Source organism: Cannabis sativa, chromosome 4 (genome assembly GCF_029168945.1).
Source record: "Cannabis sativa cultivar Pink pepper isolate KNU-18-1 chromosome 4, ASM2916894v1, whole genome shotgun sequence".
Lineage (NCBI taxonomy): Eukaryota > Viridiplantae > Streptophyta > Magnoliopsida > Rosales > Cannabaceae > Cannabis > Cannabis sativa.
In genome coordinates, this window is record NC_083604.1 from 82,699,579 (window position 1) to 82,716,578 (window position 17,000).

At 35.7% G+C, this 17,000-nt stretch overlaps 2 protein-coding genes across 6 annotated transcripts; one reads left to right on the forward strand and one right to left on the reverse strand.

Annotated features, from left to right (window-relative positions):
• The first annotated feature begins 4,712 nt into the window (after positions 1-4,712).
• Positions 4,713-8,455, forward strand: LOC115714103 (light-inducible protein CPRF2). Of its 2 annotated transcripts, none has more exons than XM_030642645.2 (6): positions 4,713-5,300; positions 5,424-5,523; positions 5,941-6,151; positions 6,703-6,778; positions 6,879-7,004; positions 7,899-8,455. In XM_030642645.2, the coding sequence occupies exons 1-6, from the start codon at positions 4,917-4,919 to the stop codon at positions 8,370-8,372; spliced, it is 1,371 nt and encodes a 456-aa protein (XP_030498505.1). In that variant the 5' UTR covers positions 4,713-4,916; the 3' UTR covers positions 8,373-8,455. The 2 variants fall into 2 exon arrangements, with proteins under 2 accessions (XP_030498505.1, XP_030498506.1); XM_030642646.2 differs by having other exon boundaries at positions 5,442-5,523.
• Positions 8,456-8,705: 250 nt separating this feature from the next.
• LOC115714102 (histone acetyltransferase GCN5) lies at positions 8,706-13,042 on the reverse strand. 4 transcript variants are annotated; one of them, XM_030642641.2, is made up of 13 exons: positions 12,320-13,042; positions 12,161-12,225; positions 11,969-12,049; positions 11,803-11,874; positions 11,511-11,679; positions 11,353-11,396; positions 11,083-11,182; positions 10,932-11,000; positions 10,723-10,777; positions 9,939-10,051; positions 9,607-9,700; positions 9,080-9,221; positions 8,706-8,982 (listed from the first exon to the last, which is right to left on the reverse strand). In XM_030642641.2, the coding sequence occupies exons 1-13, from the start codon at positions 12,869-12,871 to the stop codon at positions 8,913-8,915; spliced, it is 1,626 nt and encodes a 541-aa protein (XP_030498501.1). In that variant the 5' UTR covers positions 12,872-13,042; the 3' UTR covers positions 8,706-8,912. The 4 variants fall into 4 exon arrangements, 2 of the variants coding, with proteins under 2 accessions (XP_030498501.1, XP_030498502.2); XR_004011025.2 differs by lacking the exon at positions 8,706-8,982 and having other exon boundaries at positions 9,166-9,221; positions 9,607-9,707; positions 12,320-13,007; XR_004011024.2 differs by lacking the exon at positions 8,706-8,982 and having other exon boundaries at positions 9,166-9,221; positions 9,607-9,707; positions 9,927-10,051; positions 12,320-13,007.
• Positions 13,043-17,000: the final 3,958 nt, after the last annotated feature.

A 17,000-nucleotide genomic window follows, 5' to 3' on the forward strand; every position in this document is an offset into this window, starting at 1 on the left:
CTTTGAGAATCAACTTGAAGAAAATACAGTTTGACACATAAAAAGATGAAACGACAACTAGTCGGAGAAACTCAAATAAGACAACTGGTGTCTACTAACAAAATCAACAGAACATGTCATCATTGAATATTGATTGTGATGTAAATAACTCATTCTTTTTCATGTGTTTTGAGGGAAAAGAAACACATGAAAAACAATAGCCCATTGAATATTTGAAAGATTTATTTTGAGTAAGCTTATTTTTTTTGGGGGAAAATCAACCATGTATATACCTCAAAACATGTGTTTTTATAACCCTACAACAATTTATAATAAAGGCTTGATCATTACACCCGTTATACAACTTTGCACCAGCTATACAATATATTTTTACAAGTATTCAAACCATTCTATTTGCTTCATTTTCTTTAGTAAAGTTGATTCTATTCTCAGCTTTACTTCTTTCTTTAGTCGGTAAACCACCGTTGGAATTGAGCTGACCTTCTTGCTCCACAAAGCCTCATTCCTACATTTCCAAATCTGACATATTGCAGCAGCAAGAGCAGTGGCCAATACTTGCTGCTGAAACTTTGTAATTTGGATCCTCCTTATTGATTTCAGTAGTTGAGGAAGTGTTGTGGCAGTTGTTTTCCATCCAAGCCATCCTTTGATAGCTATCATACAGTTCCTGCTGAAGTGACATTCAAAAAATAAATGGTTCGAGCTTTCATCTGCTTGATCACATATCATGCATTTTTTATCAGTCACAAATATTGAATCGTATTAACCTATCCTTCGTTTGTAATCGGTTCAGAACAGCTAGCCAAACAAAGAATCGGTGTTTGTGAATGAGAAATCTTCCCCATACCTTTCCATACCATGTTTTGCTTTCAAAGTGTGGTGTTAACCACCTGTATCCCTACTAAATAGTATATCTCTTCAAAATAAATTGTTGTGGACTGATTTTTCCTTTGATCTCCTCTTTCACTTTAACAATTTGTCGCCAATACCAGCTGCTTTGATTAGTGCTTGTATAGTCTGACCATCTAGCACCTTTTATAAAGACATTGTGTACCCATTTAACCCAAAGGTTATCTTGTTTTGTTGCTACTGCCCATACATACTTCCCAAGTGATGCCTTGTTCCAATACAGTAGATTTCTAAATCCCAATCCTCCTTCTTTCCTTGGTCTACACAAGTTATCCCAAGCTATATACACCGGGCCATTGTATCCAGCCTTCCCTTTCTAGAGAAATGATCGACATATAGCTATAATCTCCTTCAAAACACTCTATGGAAGCAACATAATCTATCCCCAATATGAATGTATAGCAATCAATACTGAATTTAAAAATGTTCCTCTTCCAGTAAAGGATATGTGCCTTGAACTCCATGATCTTATCCGAGCAATCATCTTCTCAATGAGGCATGAACATTCTGCCTTAGAAAGTTTTTTGGAGTAAATTGGTATGCCAAGATAACGAAATGGCATTTAATTTCACATAAAACCAGATGCATCTAGGACCCGTTGTATCTCATTTTGTGCCATTCTCGAGCAATATACCGCGGAATTTTCTTGACTTGGCTGCAAACCAGAAGTTTGTGAGAATAGCTTAAGCCTTTGTAAAAGTAGGTAGATGGATCGAAAATCTCCATGGCAAAACAGTAGTACATTATCTGCAAAACACAAATGGTTTAACTTCAGATTCCGACATCTTTCATGATACTTGAAATCATTCTTACTCCCAATTTTATTCATAATCCCTGATAGATATTCCATGCCAAGTATGAAGATAAGAGGGGATATTGGATCTCCTTGATGAAGTCCTCTTTTAGCTCCAAAATAGCCTTGCATCTCTCCATTAATCATTAGACTAAACCGAGGTGTCTTGATGCAGCACATGACTAATTAGATGAAGTCTGTAGGAAATCCAAATGCTTGTAACACTTCTTTTATTAAGTCCCATTCCACCGTGTCATATGCTTAGTTGACCTAGCATTGGCTCTCCCATAATGCCTCAACTTGACAAACCATGATATTGTAGGCAATGCATCTCCCTTGCACAAATCCGCTCTGATTTTGCGCTATTATATCTGGCAATACTGTTCTCAATCTAGAGTAAATTATTTTAGTAGCTACTTTGTAAATGACATTACAACATGAAATTGGTCTATATTCACTTACATTTGCAGGGCATTTCTTTTTCAGCACTAATGTGAGTAGTGTTGAGTTAAGTTCCTTCAATAATTTCTTTGTCTTCAGAAAATCAATCACTGCCTCCATTACTTTCCTTCCTACTAATTCCCAGTTATCATGAAAGAAAATGCTGCCAAATCCGTCAGGAGCTGGGGTTTTGTCTTTAGGAATTGCAAAAATTGCTTGTTTAACCTCTACTGGAGTGATCTCTACCATCAACATCTGCTTGTGTTGCTCTGTAATAATCTGCCCTTGCTTTATAATGCTTGGTATCACAGGTATTCTTCTCTCCATTTTAGTGCCCAACAAGTCATTATAATAGTTTAGGAAAGCCTTGCTCACCTCTTTTGGTTGATCCGTCCAATGTCCCTCCATGTCGATGATGGAATATATTCTAGTGGCTGCTCTTCTAGTTCGAATTGAGGCATGAAATATTGCAGTGTTCTCGTCTCCATCTTTGAGCCATTGCACCTTAGACTTTTGATGAAGAAAAGAAAGCATTGCTTTGTGAATTCTTTGATACTCTTTTCTAGCTTGGATTTCTCTTTCTATTAATTCACAGGAGATTTGTGAAGTTCTTTCCTAGCTTGGATTTCTCTTTGAGAAAGCTTGTTGACATTTGACAACAATGAGCCATTATAGTACGTGTTTCAAATACTTTCTCACTTGAACTACTATAGTAAGTTTTATTACTTGCTTCCATAAACACTACTAAGTAAGTGAGTAATGTTTGTTTATTTGTTGATGTTGAAAACTTTGGGTGATTCGAGCAATTTTAAAAAGTCTGAACTTTTTACTTTCCAACATTCGATCACATGTATTAGTTTATTTAATAAAACATAGTTAGTTTAGTAGTATAAAAAAAGTAGTATAAATCAAGAAAGAAGAAAAAAGATGTAGAAATCATTAAAAGGATGAGGAAGGAGAGTTTCTCAGTTGGAGCAGGGCCCAGTATGATTTTTAGTTGGAGCAGGGCCCAATATGTAAAATAATTCCAGGTGACGTGTATCAATGTAGAGATTTTTAAGAGAATCAGGAATGATGGAACATTAATTGTCAGCAAATCAGACAAGTGAAGTGGGCCCCCACTTATATAACTTTGCTTTTTTCATTTCTTTCTTCTTTTAAATTTAAACAATCCTTTTCATATTTTGTTTGTATACGAAGTTACGTTAGAGTTTGTCTCAAAAGAGTAGAAATAAAAGTTGTATCTATACTTACCTTATTACCTTATTATTTCATATTTTGGCACAACTCTACCGTTGGAAAAAAATAGTTGTAGCTATAGTGTAAGAATGTAGCTGTGCTGTAAGAAAAAATAACTGAGTATTTGGTAAATATAATTTTAAAAGAAATCTGAGTTATAAAAGTTGTATATAAGTGTTTGGTGAGTTAAATGATTAAATAGTTCTTAAATATATAATTACTAAAATAGATATGACATTTGTTATCTAATTTATTAAAATAATTTTATACATATTGATATATTTATAAATTACTATAATTTTTTTCTTATAATATTTAATTCTTTTAAATATTTATATAATAAAACAATAAATTAAACTTTTACTACTAATAATAATAACAATAATAAGATGACTGTTGAGTAGTTTTTTATCAGAGAATATTTTTTTTTAATAAGGATGAGATTGAAAAAATATAAGAAATCCTAAAATTAATTGGTAAATGAGGAATTTTAAAATTAGATGAGGACAATTGGGTCAAGTGAAAAATTCATTAAACCAAAATCGTAGCTAAAATTCCAAAATTAAGGTGGGCTAACTTTTCCTAAAAGTTATAAATTTCACTTAAATTTTTAAAAAAACTATTTTTTAAATTTTACCAAACACATATTGACTTATAATTTTTTTCAAAAATAATTTTAGCTTTTTAAAAAGTTCCCCAAAGGGCCATAAGTATTATTTATTTATAAATATAATTTAAATATTATTATCTTAAAAATTAAATTTAATTATCTATTTATAATTAAAAATTAAATTAAAGATTTATACAGTAAATTACTCAAAATATAAATATAGGGTGATTATACAATACACTCCCTTAAAAGGAATATACTGATACACCATTGATTTGTTTCAGCATCCAGAAAAAAAATTAGTCTAATTTTTTTTCATATTCATGTACTTTATAGCTATTTAAGATAACTTACAAAATTTTGAGAAATTCCGGATAATTTATAATATAGAAAACAATGTGGATAATTTATAATATAGAAAACAATGTTCAAACAGTCTATTTTACACGCGTATAAAATAAAATAGTCACGCGTGCAATACACTGTTTGAACGTAGTTTTCGGTGTGTTAAACTTTTTCAAATTTCTTAAAATTTTGTAGGATGTCTTAAATAACTATAACGTACATAACCATGAGAAAAAATTTGACTAAAAAATTATTTCGGGTGCTAAAACAGATAAGGGTGTATCAATGTATCCATTTTAAAAAGGTGTATTGTAGAATTTCCCTATAAATATATATTCCCGGTTAGGGTACAGGAGTAAATGAAGAAAGAGGGAGAGAGAGACCTACCGTTTGGTTGGTGGTAGGAAGCACAGCGGATCATATCTCCAACAAAAGAGCAGAGGTGGCCCCCATATAAAATTGTCTTTGCGGACACAAAACTGAGAATTGAGATCACGAACAAAATCCTCAAAACCCCAAAAACAAAAAAAAACTTAATTAAAAAAAAAAAAAAAAATTGGGTGAAGGAAGAAGACGACGATGAATTCTGTGTTCTCCATCGATGATATCTCCGATTCTTATTGGTCTACGTCTCCGGCCATGAATCGGAGCGCTTCTGAGTGGGCCTTAGAGCGCTTTCTCGAGGAGTTTTCTACTCCGACCACCGCTACTTTGAATCATCGACCGCATCCGATGACCGCTCCCACTTCTTCGCCTTCTTTGCTTTCTCAATCGTCCAGTTCCAAGTTTCCGGAAGCCGATGATGAGGTCGTCGAAATTAAGAAGCCTGAAAATCATCGCCATCATCTTCCTTCCTCCGATGCTTCGTCCACGGTTACTATGCTCCCTGGGGATTCCGATTCGTACCGTGAATTTCTGAAAAATCAACTTGATTTGGCTTGCGCTGCTGTTGCTCTCACTCGCGTATAAAATCTTTCTCTCTTTTTTGTTTGTGTAATTTTCGGATCATGATGAAATCTGTTTGACAAAATATCTATTTTTGTATTGTGTATTATTATTATTTTTTCTTCATGAATATGCTGACAGGAATCATTGGCTGTGAAGCCTGGGGATTCTATTAATTTATCTCAGAGTCACTTGCCGGCGTCGGGGACTTCACAATTGGGATCTGGAGCTCACGATGAAGGTTCTTTTCTCAAACCCTTGTTTTTGCTGTTTTTTCTTGAACAAAAAATCATGTATTTCAATTGTTAAGCTGCATTGTCAGTTGATGAATGGTTTTTGAGTACTTGTTTCTATATTTGAAAAATTGATGATGGGGATAGTTGGAATATGGTTATTTGGGTAAGTGATTTTTCCATGTCAAAGTTGATTTCCAAATACTCAAAGGGAAGCTCGTTCATTATACTGTGGTTATTTTATGGAGTCTACATGGACTCCAGGTCTAGATCATAGTGTTATTATTGATGCTTTTTATTTATTTATTCTTTTCCTTTTTATTAAAGGAGCTCTAGTCTAAAATCAGATCTTTTACAATTTATTTGATCTTGGTTAAAGGTAGATAGTGAGTTACGAAAACCCTGATATATTATTACTCACATAGGTAGGGGTCATGGTCTCTCAACGGCACGGGTTGATATTGATGATGGACCAAACGTTATTCCAGCATTACCTCCTATACAAAAGAAATTAGGACCTCAAAGTAGGCAAACAACTAGTGGATCATCAAAGGAGGACTCAGATGATGATGATCTTGATGGAGATATGGATAACCTGGACAACTTGGATCCTTCTGATACAAAACGTGCTAGGAGGTAAAGATAATAATGTCCGAGTATTAGGCCATTTTTCTGTGTTTTCTATTCATATTTTTTCCCCTCACATCTATTGCATTTAAGCTGTTAATGTGATATTAGCAGGGAGTGAGTAATTTTAATAGTATTTCTTAGTCAGCAAATTATGGGTAGCTATGTTCTTGCAGCAGTCGCCTTGAGATTCATTATATATTCAGTTACACAAATTGAGAAGGGATCTATGAATTTATGCCTTGAAGACAATTTATCATTGGTGTGAGGAAAAAAAATCATGTTTTTCTTAATATAAAATAAATTGAGAGACAGTCTACCCCGTAATGCCTGACATGGAAACTTATGTCATTATTAAACAATTGGATTTCATGAAGGGAACTAACTTTCGCAGGTTTAGGTGTTTACCTGATACATTTATTTGAAAACAGGTTTGTCTCAAAATTGTGATCTGCTATACCAGCAAATCAACAAATTCTCTCCGTAAAAAGGATAATAAACTATAAGTACGTTGAAAAATCATAAGCCTTTATCAACTTTATCTATTGATGGTTGCTCAGGATGCTGTCTAATCGAGAGTCAGCTAGACGTTCAAGAAGAAGAAAACAAGCACAAATGAGTGAACTTGAAACACAGGTGCAGCTTCACATTCTGATTCAACATTTGTCTTGGTCTTTGTCTTTGATCATTTTCCATTCCCAGTAACTTAATTATGTATGTACATTGGTGGTTTTAGGTTGGTCAACTAAGGGTTGAGCACTCTACACTTTTAAAGCGTCTTTCTGATGTGAACCACAAGTATGATAATGCTGCTGTTGACAACAGAATCTTAAAAGCTGATATCGAGACATTGAGAGCTAAGGTTAGCTACCATCATATTCAAATGTCCAGTTTTTTCAATCATACCTTTTTTTTATAGCATTCTATATAGTAACAAATATAAAGACGTTGCAATGCCCCACCTTGTGAATCTTGTGACAATTACAACTTAGAAACATAATAGAAGAAGAGATATATCTTCTTTATGGAAATAGAAGTCAAATATCTCAAGTCAATCTACATTTCAAGAATCTACGTTATTTTCAATGGGCCTGCTAAACCCTGGTGGTCGTGGTTTTTGGGGCTTCAATTTTAGAGTTGAAACTTTACAAAAATCATTTAATTGTTCATATGCAAATGTATCTGGAGAAGTGAGGTTTGATGATTAGCCAATATGCTCACCTCCAGTGCAGAATCACAATTAGTTTAGCTGAAGGAAGGTTTTCTTTTGTACCAAAGCTTTCACTTGTTCGTCTTCTTTAAATGCAAGTCCTCCTGTTATCTGATTTTGGTATGCCCTTTAAATGAATCCTTACTTGATAACTGGCCTTGTAATCTGAATATTTTGTTCGGAATCTTTTAACATGAAATTACTTGTCTGAAATTCTTGCTCTATTTTTAAAAGCTTTCACTTGTTCGTCTTCTTTAAGTGCAAGTCCTCCTGTTATCTGATTTTGGTATGCCCTTTAAATGAATCCTTACTTGATAACTGGCCTTGTAATCTGAATATTTTGTTCGGAATCTTTTAACATGAAATTACTTGTCTGAAATTCTTGCTCTATTTATATAGTCTATAGGCTTTTCATGACAGAAGAAAAAAAGAATAACTGATGATCCATATTTTTGCTTCCTATTTTTTCAATTGTTGGAGAACTTCCCCTATGGCTAAAGACGTTTTAGGGGCATATACATTTCTTGAAAACTTTTCACTTTCCAGGTGAAGATGGCGGAAGAGACAGTTAAGAGAGTGACAGGACTCAATCCACTGCTTCTAGCTGCGTCCAATGGCTCGTGCACAGGCTTACCCTCCATGAATGGTCCAATGGATGCATCTACTAACGCTGCTGTTGCAATGCAACGGAACCAAAACCAGATGTTTCACCAAGCAGTCCCAGGTATCAACGCTCCCATTCCACACCATCAGAGATTAGATGGAAGAGGCGGAGGTGGAGGCTACCATGGTAACACCTCAATGTCTCTTGTTGGGAACCCAAGGAACGATGTTGCTCCACAGAATGATGTCGGGGGAAACAAATTAGGTGAGATGCCTTCGATTCAGCATTCGGGTAGAGTTGGAAACTTGCCGAAGCATCTCAGTCAAGGAACAAATTCATCAGCAGCAGCAGCGGCTGAGGCGTTGCCCAGTTGGGGAGGTGATGTTGCCAAAAATAACAAGCAGAACCGTATTTAGTGGTTCGTATCCCATTTTAGATATGGGGCCTAGAAACAAACTTACTCATTTGAATAAGATAATGGATTCAGAATTATGCTTTCCTTTTTTTTTTCTTTTTAATTTCTGTTGCGCCTTTTATATTATTATTATTATTATCATTAATATTCTCCATGCAATGTTTGACTCCTCAGACCCATTCCTTCGATGAAATTATACTCTAGGGAAATATAATTAGCAAGATAAATAGTTAGTTATGACTTATGTGTAAAAGATATCCTTTCTGTTTGTCATTAAATCCTTTTTTTTTTTTTGTTAATTTTAATAACAAAGTAAAAGATGGTAGTTGTCTCATGGCATAAGTGTTGTAATTCCATTCCACTAAAATTAACCATGATACATGACATGATAAATATGAATGTGTACATCAATACTAAAAGAAAAAAAGAGTATAAACAATAAATGAAATAGTTAAAAGATGAGTTAGCCTATCTAAAATCTAAAACATAAAATACATGATGACATGACCAATTACTAGTCCATCCAGTGCACTTGTAAAATTCACTGCTGCTGAATTTTAGTACCAGCTTGGAGACCTGATTGAACTTTGCTTTGAAAATGAGTTTCCAGCCTAAACCAAAGAGAGCACTTATGAAATTAGAATTGATTATAAATAAATAACAAAAAGATGAGTAAGTAAGAGCAAGATCATCATGTTCATGACATACCTTGTTGAACATTTGTAATAAATAGTCTCGGGAGAATTGTAGGTGCGTGCATTGACGAACATCCTCTTCACATCCGCAATGAACATCTCTAGTGTAACGTAATATTGCTCTGACTCTACCCTCTTTGACAAAGTCCTTAGATCTGCACAGTTTACACACACTACATCTGAGAACACCATCACTATGGAAATAATAATCTTTGACATAAAAGTGTTACTGTAACTGCATAAATAAAGGACAAAGGAAAAAGGAAGCATAATTTATCTTTGATCTCTTAAGATAAAAAATCCAATACTTTGGCTGTGTGGCTCCTTTGGCATCTGTGTCCATAAAATATTAGGACACAACGCAAAACTGCGTGCATCTGATTCATTTCCATTCCATTTAATACTCCAAGGACAATCAATTTGAACATAAACATTAAAAATAATTCTAATTGGCAAAGGCTAAACAAAGAAATGGCACATCAGTATCCACAATTTTATCATAAAACCTTTAAAATGCGAGAATAATAAAATGATACTTACCCATTGGATCTTTGATAATGTCATAATAATCAGGAACGTCACGTGCATCGACTGGCTCTTTGAATGGCCACGCATCAACATGGTCATGCATAGACTGCTTTCTTAAAAAAAAAAAGAAAGAAAAAAAAAAGCTAAGGATCTATAAACTGTTGATGAGTGTGGGGAATTCAGGTGCATTCTTGAAATAAATCATTACCACATCAAGTTATGAAACACTATATATTAAGAGGTTAAAGGCGCTTAAAATTTGATTTAAACAAAAACTAGATACCTATTTCCTCCTTCCTAGTTCCTATGCATACATTGGGAAAAAAGAAAACCTTAAAACTTGCCTTCACAAGTGAGCGCATGAATGCAGTCAAATGCTTTCTCCCATTTTCTGTTGAAGCACTCAAAATACCAACTCGTGAATAGCCATATTGGTCAGGTGTCCAGCCTGCATCCCCTGTAAAATTCACCAAAATTTTCCATTGCGTAATCTAAATCTTCATAACTTTGCCTTTCTCATCCGTATAACCCCTAGAGATAATTTCTGTTTATTCTATCCAATTCATCACAAACCTTTTGAGGGAGTCAGGAGGGTTAGTTGACAAAGTCATTGCCATTGGCATGAAGACCATAGTAATTAATGATACCGAGAACTTGATTGCAACAGCATATCACACCCCATTAAATTATATTGCAATTAACTAGACGTGGGTAGATTCACAACCCCCTCAACATATACTTAAGATATCTAAAATTTTCCTTTGTAATTATATCATCAACAATCATTCAACTAAAGAGAATGTTGGAAGAAAATTCCATAACTACATTGGTCTCATTTTGCATCTGACATAGGATGAACCCCACTGCAGGCTTCTAAGAACATTTTCGAAGTACAGGAAAAGTTTCCTGCTTAATTTCTTACTATGCAATGTTATTAGCGCTATTCAATGGGCCTTCTCAAAAAAAGATACAGCAGTAGCTTTTAATTGATTATACAGAGAAATGTTATTTACGAATTAGAAGGATATCAAACTTAGCGGAAATTGAATATTTCAGGGGTAAAATAACGGTTTACCCCACAAACAACCAGAATAGAAGCTAAAGTGAAAAGAAAAATGAAAAACTTACGTAAACCAGGAATGTCCTCAGCTTTGACAGGTTTCTTAGGAATTCCAGCTTCTTTCTGAATAAAATGAGGTTGTGATTAGAACCATGTTTCATGATTTGTTTCATCAAGCAATTCAATAGCAAATAAAATAGCATGATGCTATAATTCCTAAGCTCCTTAACATTTGTGGTATTAAATATACCTACTAAGAATACTAATAATCTTTTACCTTTATAAAGTCAATCCCTGGATACACAATGTGACAGTTGGAGAGCTCTCTTATCTTTTCATCAATCGCCTGCGGAAAGGAAAAAATAAACCAGGTCAACCACTACTGCATGAAGTGCATAGAAATTGAAAAGCCATCAATTGACTTTTACCTGTCTCTGGCGGCGAATCATAGTTGACAAGTCAATGTATGGAAGCTTCGGATCAATTTTGCATTCCATAAGGATTCCTCCATCATAATCTTTTATGTACCTAACATCACAAATATATGCTTACATAGTGTCATGGGACATGACAAAATAAGAACATATCCATGAGACGAGATGCAAGTTTAGAAAGAAAAAAAAGAAAGGTGAGAAACCTATAAATAAGAAAATTGTGGTTAACTGTTTTCATGCAACAGGAGTAGTACAGAAACATACCCATGCCACCGATCTTTCTCCAAGTGAATCTCCTTGGTAAAACCCTACATTTGGAAAAGGGCCTTGAATACAATACTAAACAAATTGTGCTATAGAAGGAAAAGTTAAAAATGAGATGAACCAAGAAAAAATAATGACGAGTGATTATAGAAGAAAACCTGCTTAATAAAATAGCCAACAGCATTATTGTCAGCATATGTCAGAAAATGAGTTAGCCCATCAACATCTCGCGCATGTTGTTTTAAATGATTCATCAGCCTAGTACCATAGCCTTTAACTTGTTCATCAGCCGTGATTGCACAGAAAGCAATTTCCCCAAACCTTTGGCTGTAGTTTTACAGAAAAAAGAGTGCAACCAAACCAATCACGTCAGCTATGCATACATATTGAAAATTAAGCTATAAAAAGAAAGAAATTGGTAGTAAAACCTAAGGAGAAGCAAACCATTACCTGACATATGGTCGATAGGTGATGCCACCAACAACATGATTGCGTCTAATAACCATAACAGATTTGTGGCTTCTGTAAAGAAAATCTTACTCCAATGAATAATCTAACCTATTGATCCTTCAATTCAATATCTTTATTTTATGGTCTTTCTTACTTACTTACTTACCTATCCATAACAAGACGAACAATGTACTCTTTGGGCATGTTTGGTAGTTGCCTCCCAAAAATATTTTTCAAACCAATTAACCTATACACTCCATAATCAATACATAAACATTTTTAAAGACTATACAATAAAATACAGACCATAATATTATTATTAAGCATTGATGAGTTTGGAAAAGAGAGAATCAAATACCAGACCATGTGCTCATCAATACCATCGTTTGAATAGCAAGCAAACTTGAGTTTTCCAGCTTCCTCCTTCAAATACAAATACAAAGATTCAAGCTTTTCATACACACAAATACCAAAATTGAGAAAATTAATCAAATTACTAAATAATTAATCAAGTTACCTCTCTTTTCAAACTTTCCTCTCTAGCACTATAAGCACCACTGGTCTGCAAATTTTCCGTAAATATTTTGGTGGCGTCTTCTTTGACCACAATTCCCTGAGCTGTGGTGGCGTTGGCGCCTGGACCACCGGCAGCGGTGCCAGGAGCAGCACCAGCGTCTTTAGAATTGTCGGAATTCTCAATTTTGACAGTCGCAGCCTCAGTCTTCATCTTGGTATTGCGTGTGGTGCTGTCGAGGCGTGCAGCAGTGAAATTGCGCATGGAATCGTTATCGAAGTCGTCATCGTCGTCAACGGCGACATCGTCGGAGTCATCGTCGGAGTCGGAATCTGCGGCGCCGCCTCGGGCAGAGATACTGTCGAGATCGTCGTTGGAGGTGAGGGCGCCGTCTCTTGCATCGGTGGAGAAGGGAGGAGCGTGGTCGTCGGGGGGAAGCTTGCGCTTGTTGTGGATGGAGGAGGTGGCTGAGGCGGAGGCGGAGTGGGAAGGTGAGGGAGATTGGGAGCTCCGAGAACGGTTGGGGGCGGTGACGTGAGAGGAGTGGTTCTCCATTAATGTTTAGGTTAACAAACCAAACCAAACCCAACACTTTTGAGTTTGTCAATCGATACTCACTCAATTCTTTTGCTTTCTCCTTAGGTTTGTTTTGGTTTAAGTTTATGTTTAGTTATTTTAGTCAACTCAACCAACAACACTCCCAAACTAAAAATAGACTGCAAAAATATGGTGTGGTGCAGTTTATCATAATTATCAAATATTATAATAAAAATTTAAAAATCAAACTAATAAAGATTTAACAACATAACAAGTATAATAATTCATTATATTGAATTGTCTCTACAAAATAAAGTAATATACATATATATTATATACATTTGTTCTTATATAAAAAAATCATATTGTAAAAATTAGTAACTTTGTAATAAATAGTGCGGTGCGGTTTAAACCGTAATTATTATATTCAAAACTGCAAACCGCACCGTGTGGTTTGGCAAAAATACAAATCGCAATCGTACTGCAAAAGATTTCAAACCTCATTTTTTATGTCGTATGGTGCGGTGCGGTGCGAACAATTTATACAATTTAAACGATTTGATGAACACCTCTACCCAAAACTACTGAATTGTCTGTTTAATGACAAAATACACATTCAAATTTAAGTATCAAATTTTTTGTGACAAAAATGCTAGCAAATAAAATAAAATATTAATTTTGAGCTTATCTGGTGAAGTCTGACTTTCAGAGTATTGACCTGGAGACCACATTGCGTTACTAATTGTCAAAACTTGCCTTGTCTTCGTGGGGAATTAATTGTCAATTACATTGTTTTCTTATTAAGTGAGATACGATCTTGCATCCGAGGTTATAGGAATGTAATCCATGATTTTGTGCAATTTGGTAGAAAATAAAAAACTACATTGGGGCTTTTGGACCACGCTAAACGCTTCTTTCAGTTACACAGTTATATGCCTTCCGGATGTTGACCATGCTGAATGGAATCTCATTTGGACGGGTTGTTTATTATTTACTCAGAAGGACTGATGACTCTTAGATGTTGACCACATTGCGTTACTAGTTGTCAAAACTTTACCTTGTCTTTGTGGGGAATTAATTGTCAATTACATTGTTTTCTTATTAAGTGGGATATGATCTTGCATCCGAGGTTATAGGAATGTAATCTATGATTTTGTGCGATTTGGTAGAAAATAGAAAACTACATTGGGGCTTTTGGACCACGTTAAACGCTTCTTCCAGTTACACAGTTATATGCCTTTTGGATGTTGACCATGCTGGATGGAATCTCATTTGGACGGGTTGTTTATTATTTACTCAGAAGGACTGATGACTCTTAGATCTTGCCACTTATGTTAATTGGGCATGTTGTTGGGACATAAATATATAAGTTGTATTTATTGTTGGAATGCCACTAGTTTCTATTCGTACTAGTTCTCGAGAGTATTTGAGTTTTGATTTGGTGTGGAGAGTTCTAAGATTTAAAAAATATACATTATGATTTTTTGCAGAAAAAAGAAGTGTAATATTCATTTTATTTATCCCACTCAGCCCTCACTTATCTAATCAAAAAATAGAAAATAAAAAACTAGATCTAATATGATGTTTAGTTGAATGTAATGAAATTAAATGGGTGCAAAAAGAAGAAGATTTGAAGAGGGACAGTAGATGAGAAGGCGCCTTACAACGAGAAAGAAGAAGAAGGAAGTCTGGCAATTGTGTAGTTTAGGTTATTATAGATAAGGATAATTACGATAAAAGTCTTCAAGAAGTTCACAGATAAGTCTTTAACCTTAAAAAATAACAATAATACCCAATTTAAGAGCACCTTTTAATGCTAACAAAAATACCACATATTGGGAGTTCATTGAACACATATAATTATGATTAAAAATTATAAAACACATAATCATTTAAAATAAAATGAGTTTATGGTTTAGAGTTTGGAAGACAAATAAGAGGGAGAAAGAGAGGCTTTTTTGTTTTTGTTTTATTTAATAAATCAATTATTTATTATTATTTTAAATTTAAAAAAAGTAAATTTTTTGAGAACTTTTTTGTTGTAATTTTTCTATATAGGTATAATATTAAATAAAAATATTGTACCGGGTGATATGTGTAACGTCCTCGCTTCAACCCTCTATTGGGTCCTTACACCCACGGAATAAATGGCTCTTATACACGAGTACGTCACTCTGGCTGCTTCCCGGATTGATGACTGACCCTACAGACCAACACGAGAGTTTTCAGCGTGCTTTGTCCTCACTCGCATGCATCCTGGGAAAACTTCCCAAGAGGTCACCCATCCTTGAAATTGCTCCCAAGCCAAGCACGCTTAACTGTGGAGTTCTTTCGTGATGGGCTACCGAAAAACAAGATGCACCTTGTTGACATAGGTAGTACCAATCAATCCATTTAAGCTCTCTTCAACTGTGTAGTCTCATACCTACACAGTCTCAGAATCATCCCACTTGACCTTCTCCAGGCGGTGTGGGATTGCACAGCTTACCCGGTGTTTCCCCTTACAGATCACGGGACTACTGACTGTCACAATCACCCCCCCTTACGGGGTCCGACGTCCTCGTTGACCACACTTCCGGCTGGGTCAAGGCTCTGATACCATTTGTAACGTCCTCGCTTCAACCCTCCATTGGGTCCTTACACCCACGGAATAAATGGCTCTTATACACGAGTACGTCACTCTGGCTGCTTCCCGGATTGATGACTGACCCTACAGACCAACACGAGTGTTTTCAACGTGCTTTGTCCTCACTTGCACGCATCATGGGAAAACTTTCCAGGAGGTCACACATCCTTGAAATTGCTCCCAAGTGTAACGTCCCCGCTTCAAGCCTCCATTGGGTCCTTACACCCACGGAATGAATGGCTCTTATACACGAGTACGTCACTTTGGCTGCTTCATGGACTGATGACTGACCCTACAGACCAACACGAGTGTTTCCAGCGTGCTTTGTCCTTACTCACACGCTTCCTGGGCAAACTTCCCAAGAGGTCACCCATCCTTGAAATTGCTCCAGGCCAAGCACGCTTAACTGTGGAGTTCTTTCGAGATGGGCTACCAAAAAACAAGATGCACCTTGTTTTTCGGTAGCCTATCACGAAAGAACTCCACGGTTAAGCGTGCTTGACCTGGAGCAATTTTAGGATGGGTGACCTCCTGGGAAGTTTTCCCAGGAAGCGTGTGAGTGAGGACAAAGCACGCTGGAAACACTCGTGTTGGTCTGTAGGGTCAGTCATCAGTCCATGAAGCAGCCAAAGTGACGTACTCGTGTATAAGAGCCATTCATTCCGTGGGACGTTACACCAAGCCAAGCACGCTTAACTGTGGAGTTCTTTCGTGATGGGCTACCGAAAAACAAGATGCACCTTGTTGACATAGGTAGTACCAATCAATCCATTTAAGCTCTCTTCAACTGTGTAGTCTCATACCTACACAGTCTCAGAATCATCCCACTTGACCTTTCCCAGGCGGTGTGGGATTGGACAGCTTACCCGGTGTTTCCCCTTACGGATCACGGGACTACTGACTGTCACAATATGGGTGATTTTTAAAACCTGGAATTAAAAAAATTGGTTACTGATACCTGCTCGAACTGCATAGGAATAACACTCGAACTCAATCTTTTCAAACAAGTTTTTTTGATTTTCGGGTGCACCAAGTTTGGACCGAACAAGTGCATCGGGCCTTTATGTGCAGTCCTAGAATGCACAATATACTATTGTAAAAATTTAAGTATTTATAATTATATTTTTATGTATTTTTAATTAAGGTAGAATATGCATTTAAGTCCTTGTAAGAAAAATATACGGGTACAATTCGAACGCGACACAAAATATTAAACTTTTTTATATTTATGGTCATTAGAGATTGTCATGGGAAGTTAATTGAAGTTAGTTCCTCTTTGCACTCTGGGGTTTGTCAGCCGGCTGTGGCTGAGATATTGAGCGTCAAGGAGGCCCTTAATTGGTTGAAGTTAAAGAATTTCTCCAATGTATTAGTTGAGACAGATTGTATTGCTGCTGTTCAAGCTCTTAATAGCTCGGTTGCTCTTCCATCAGTTTTTGGTTTGTTTGTTCAGGAGTGTCAATTGATTCTTTCTTCTTTACATGATGTTTCTATTTGTCATGTTAAACGATCTGCTAACAA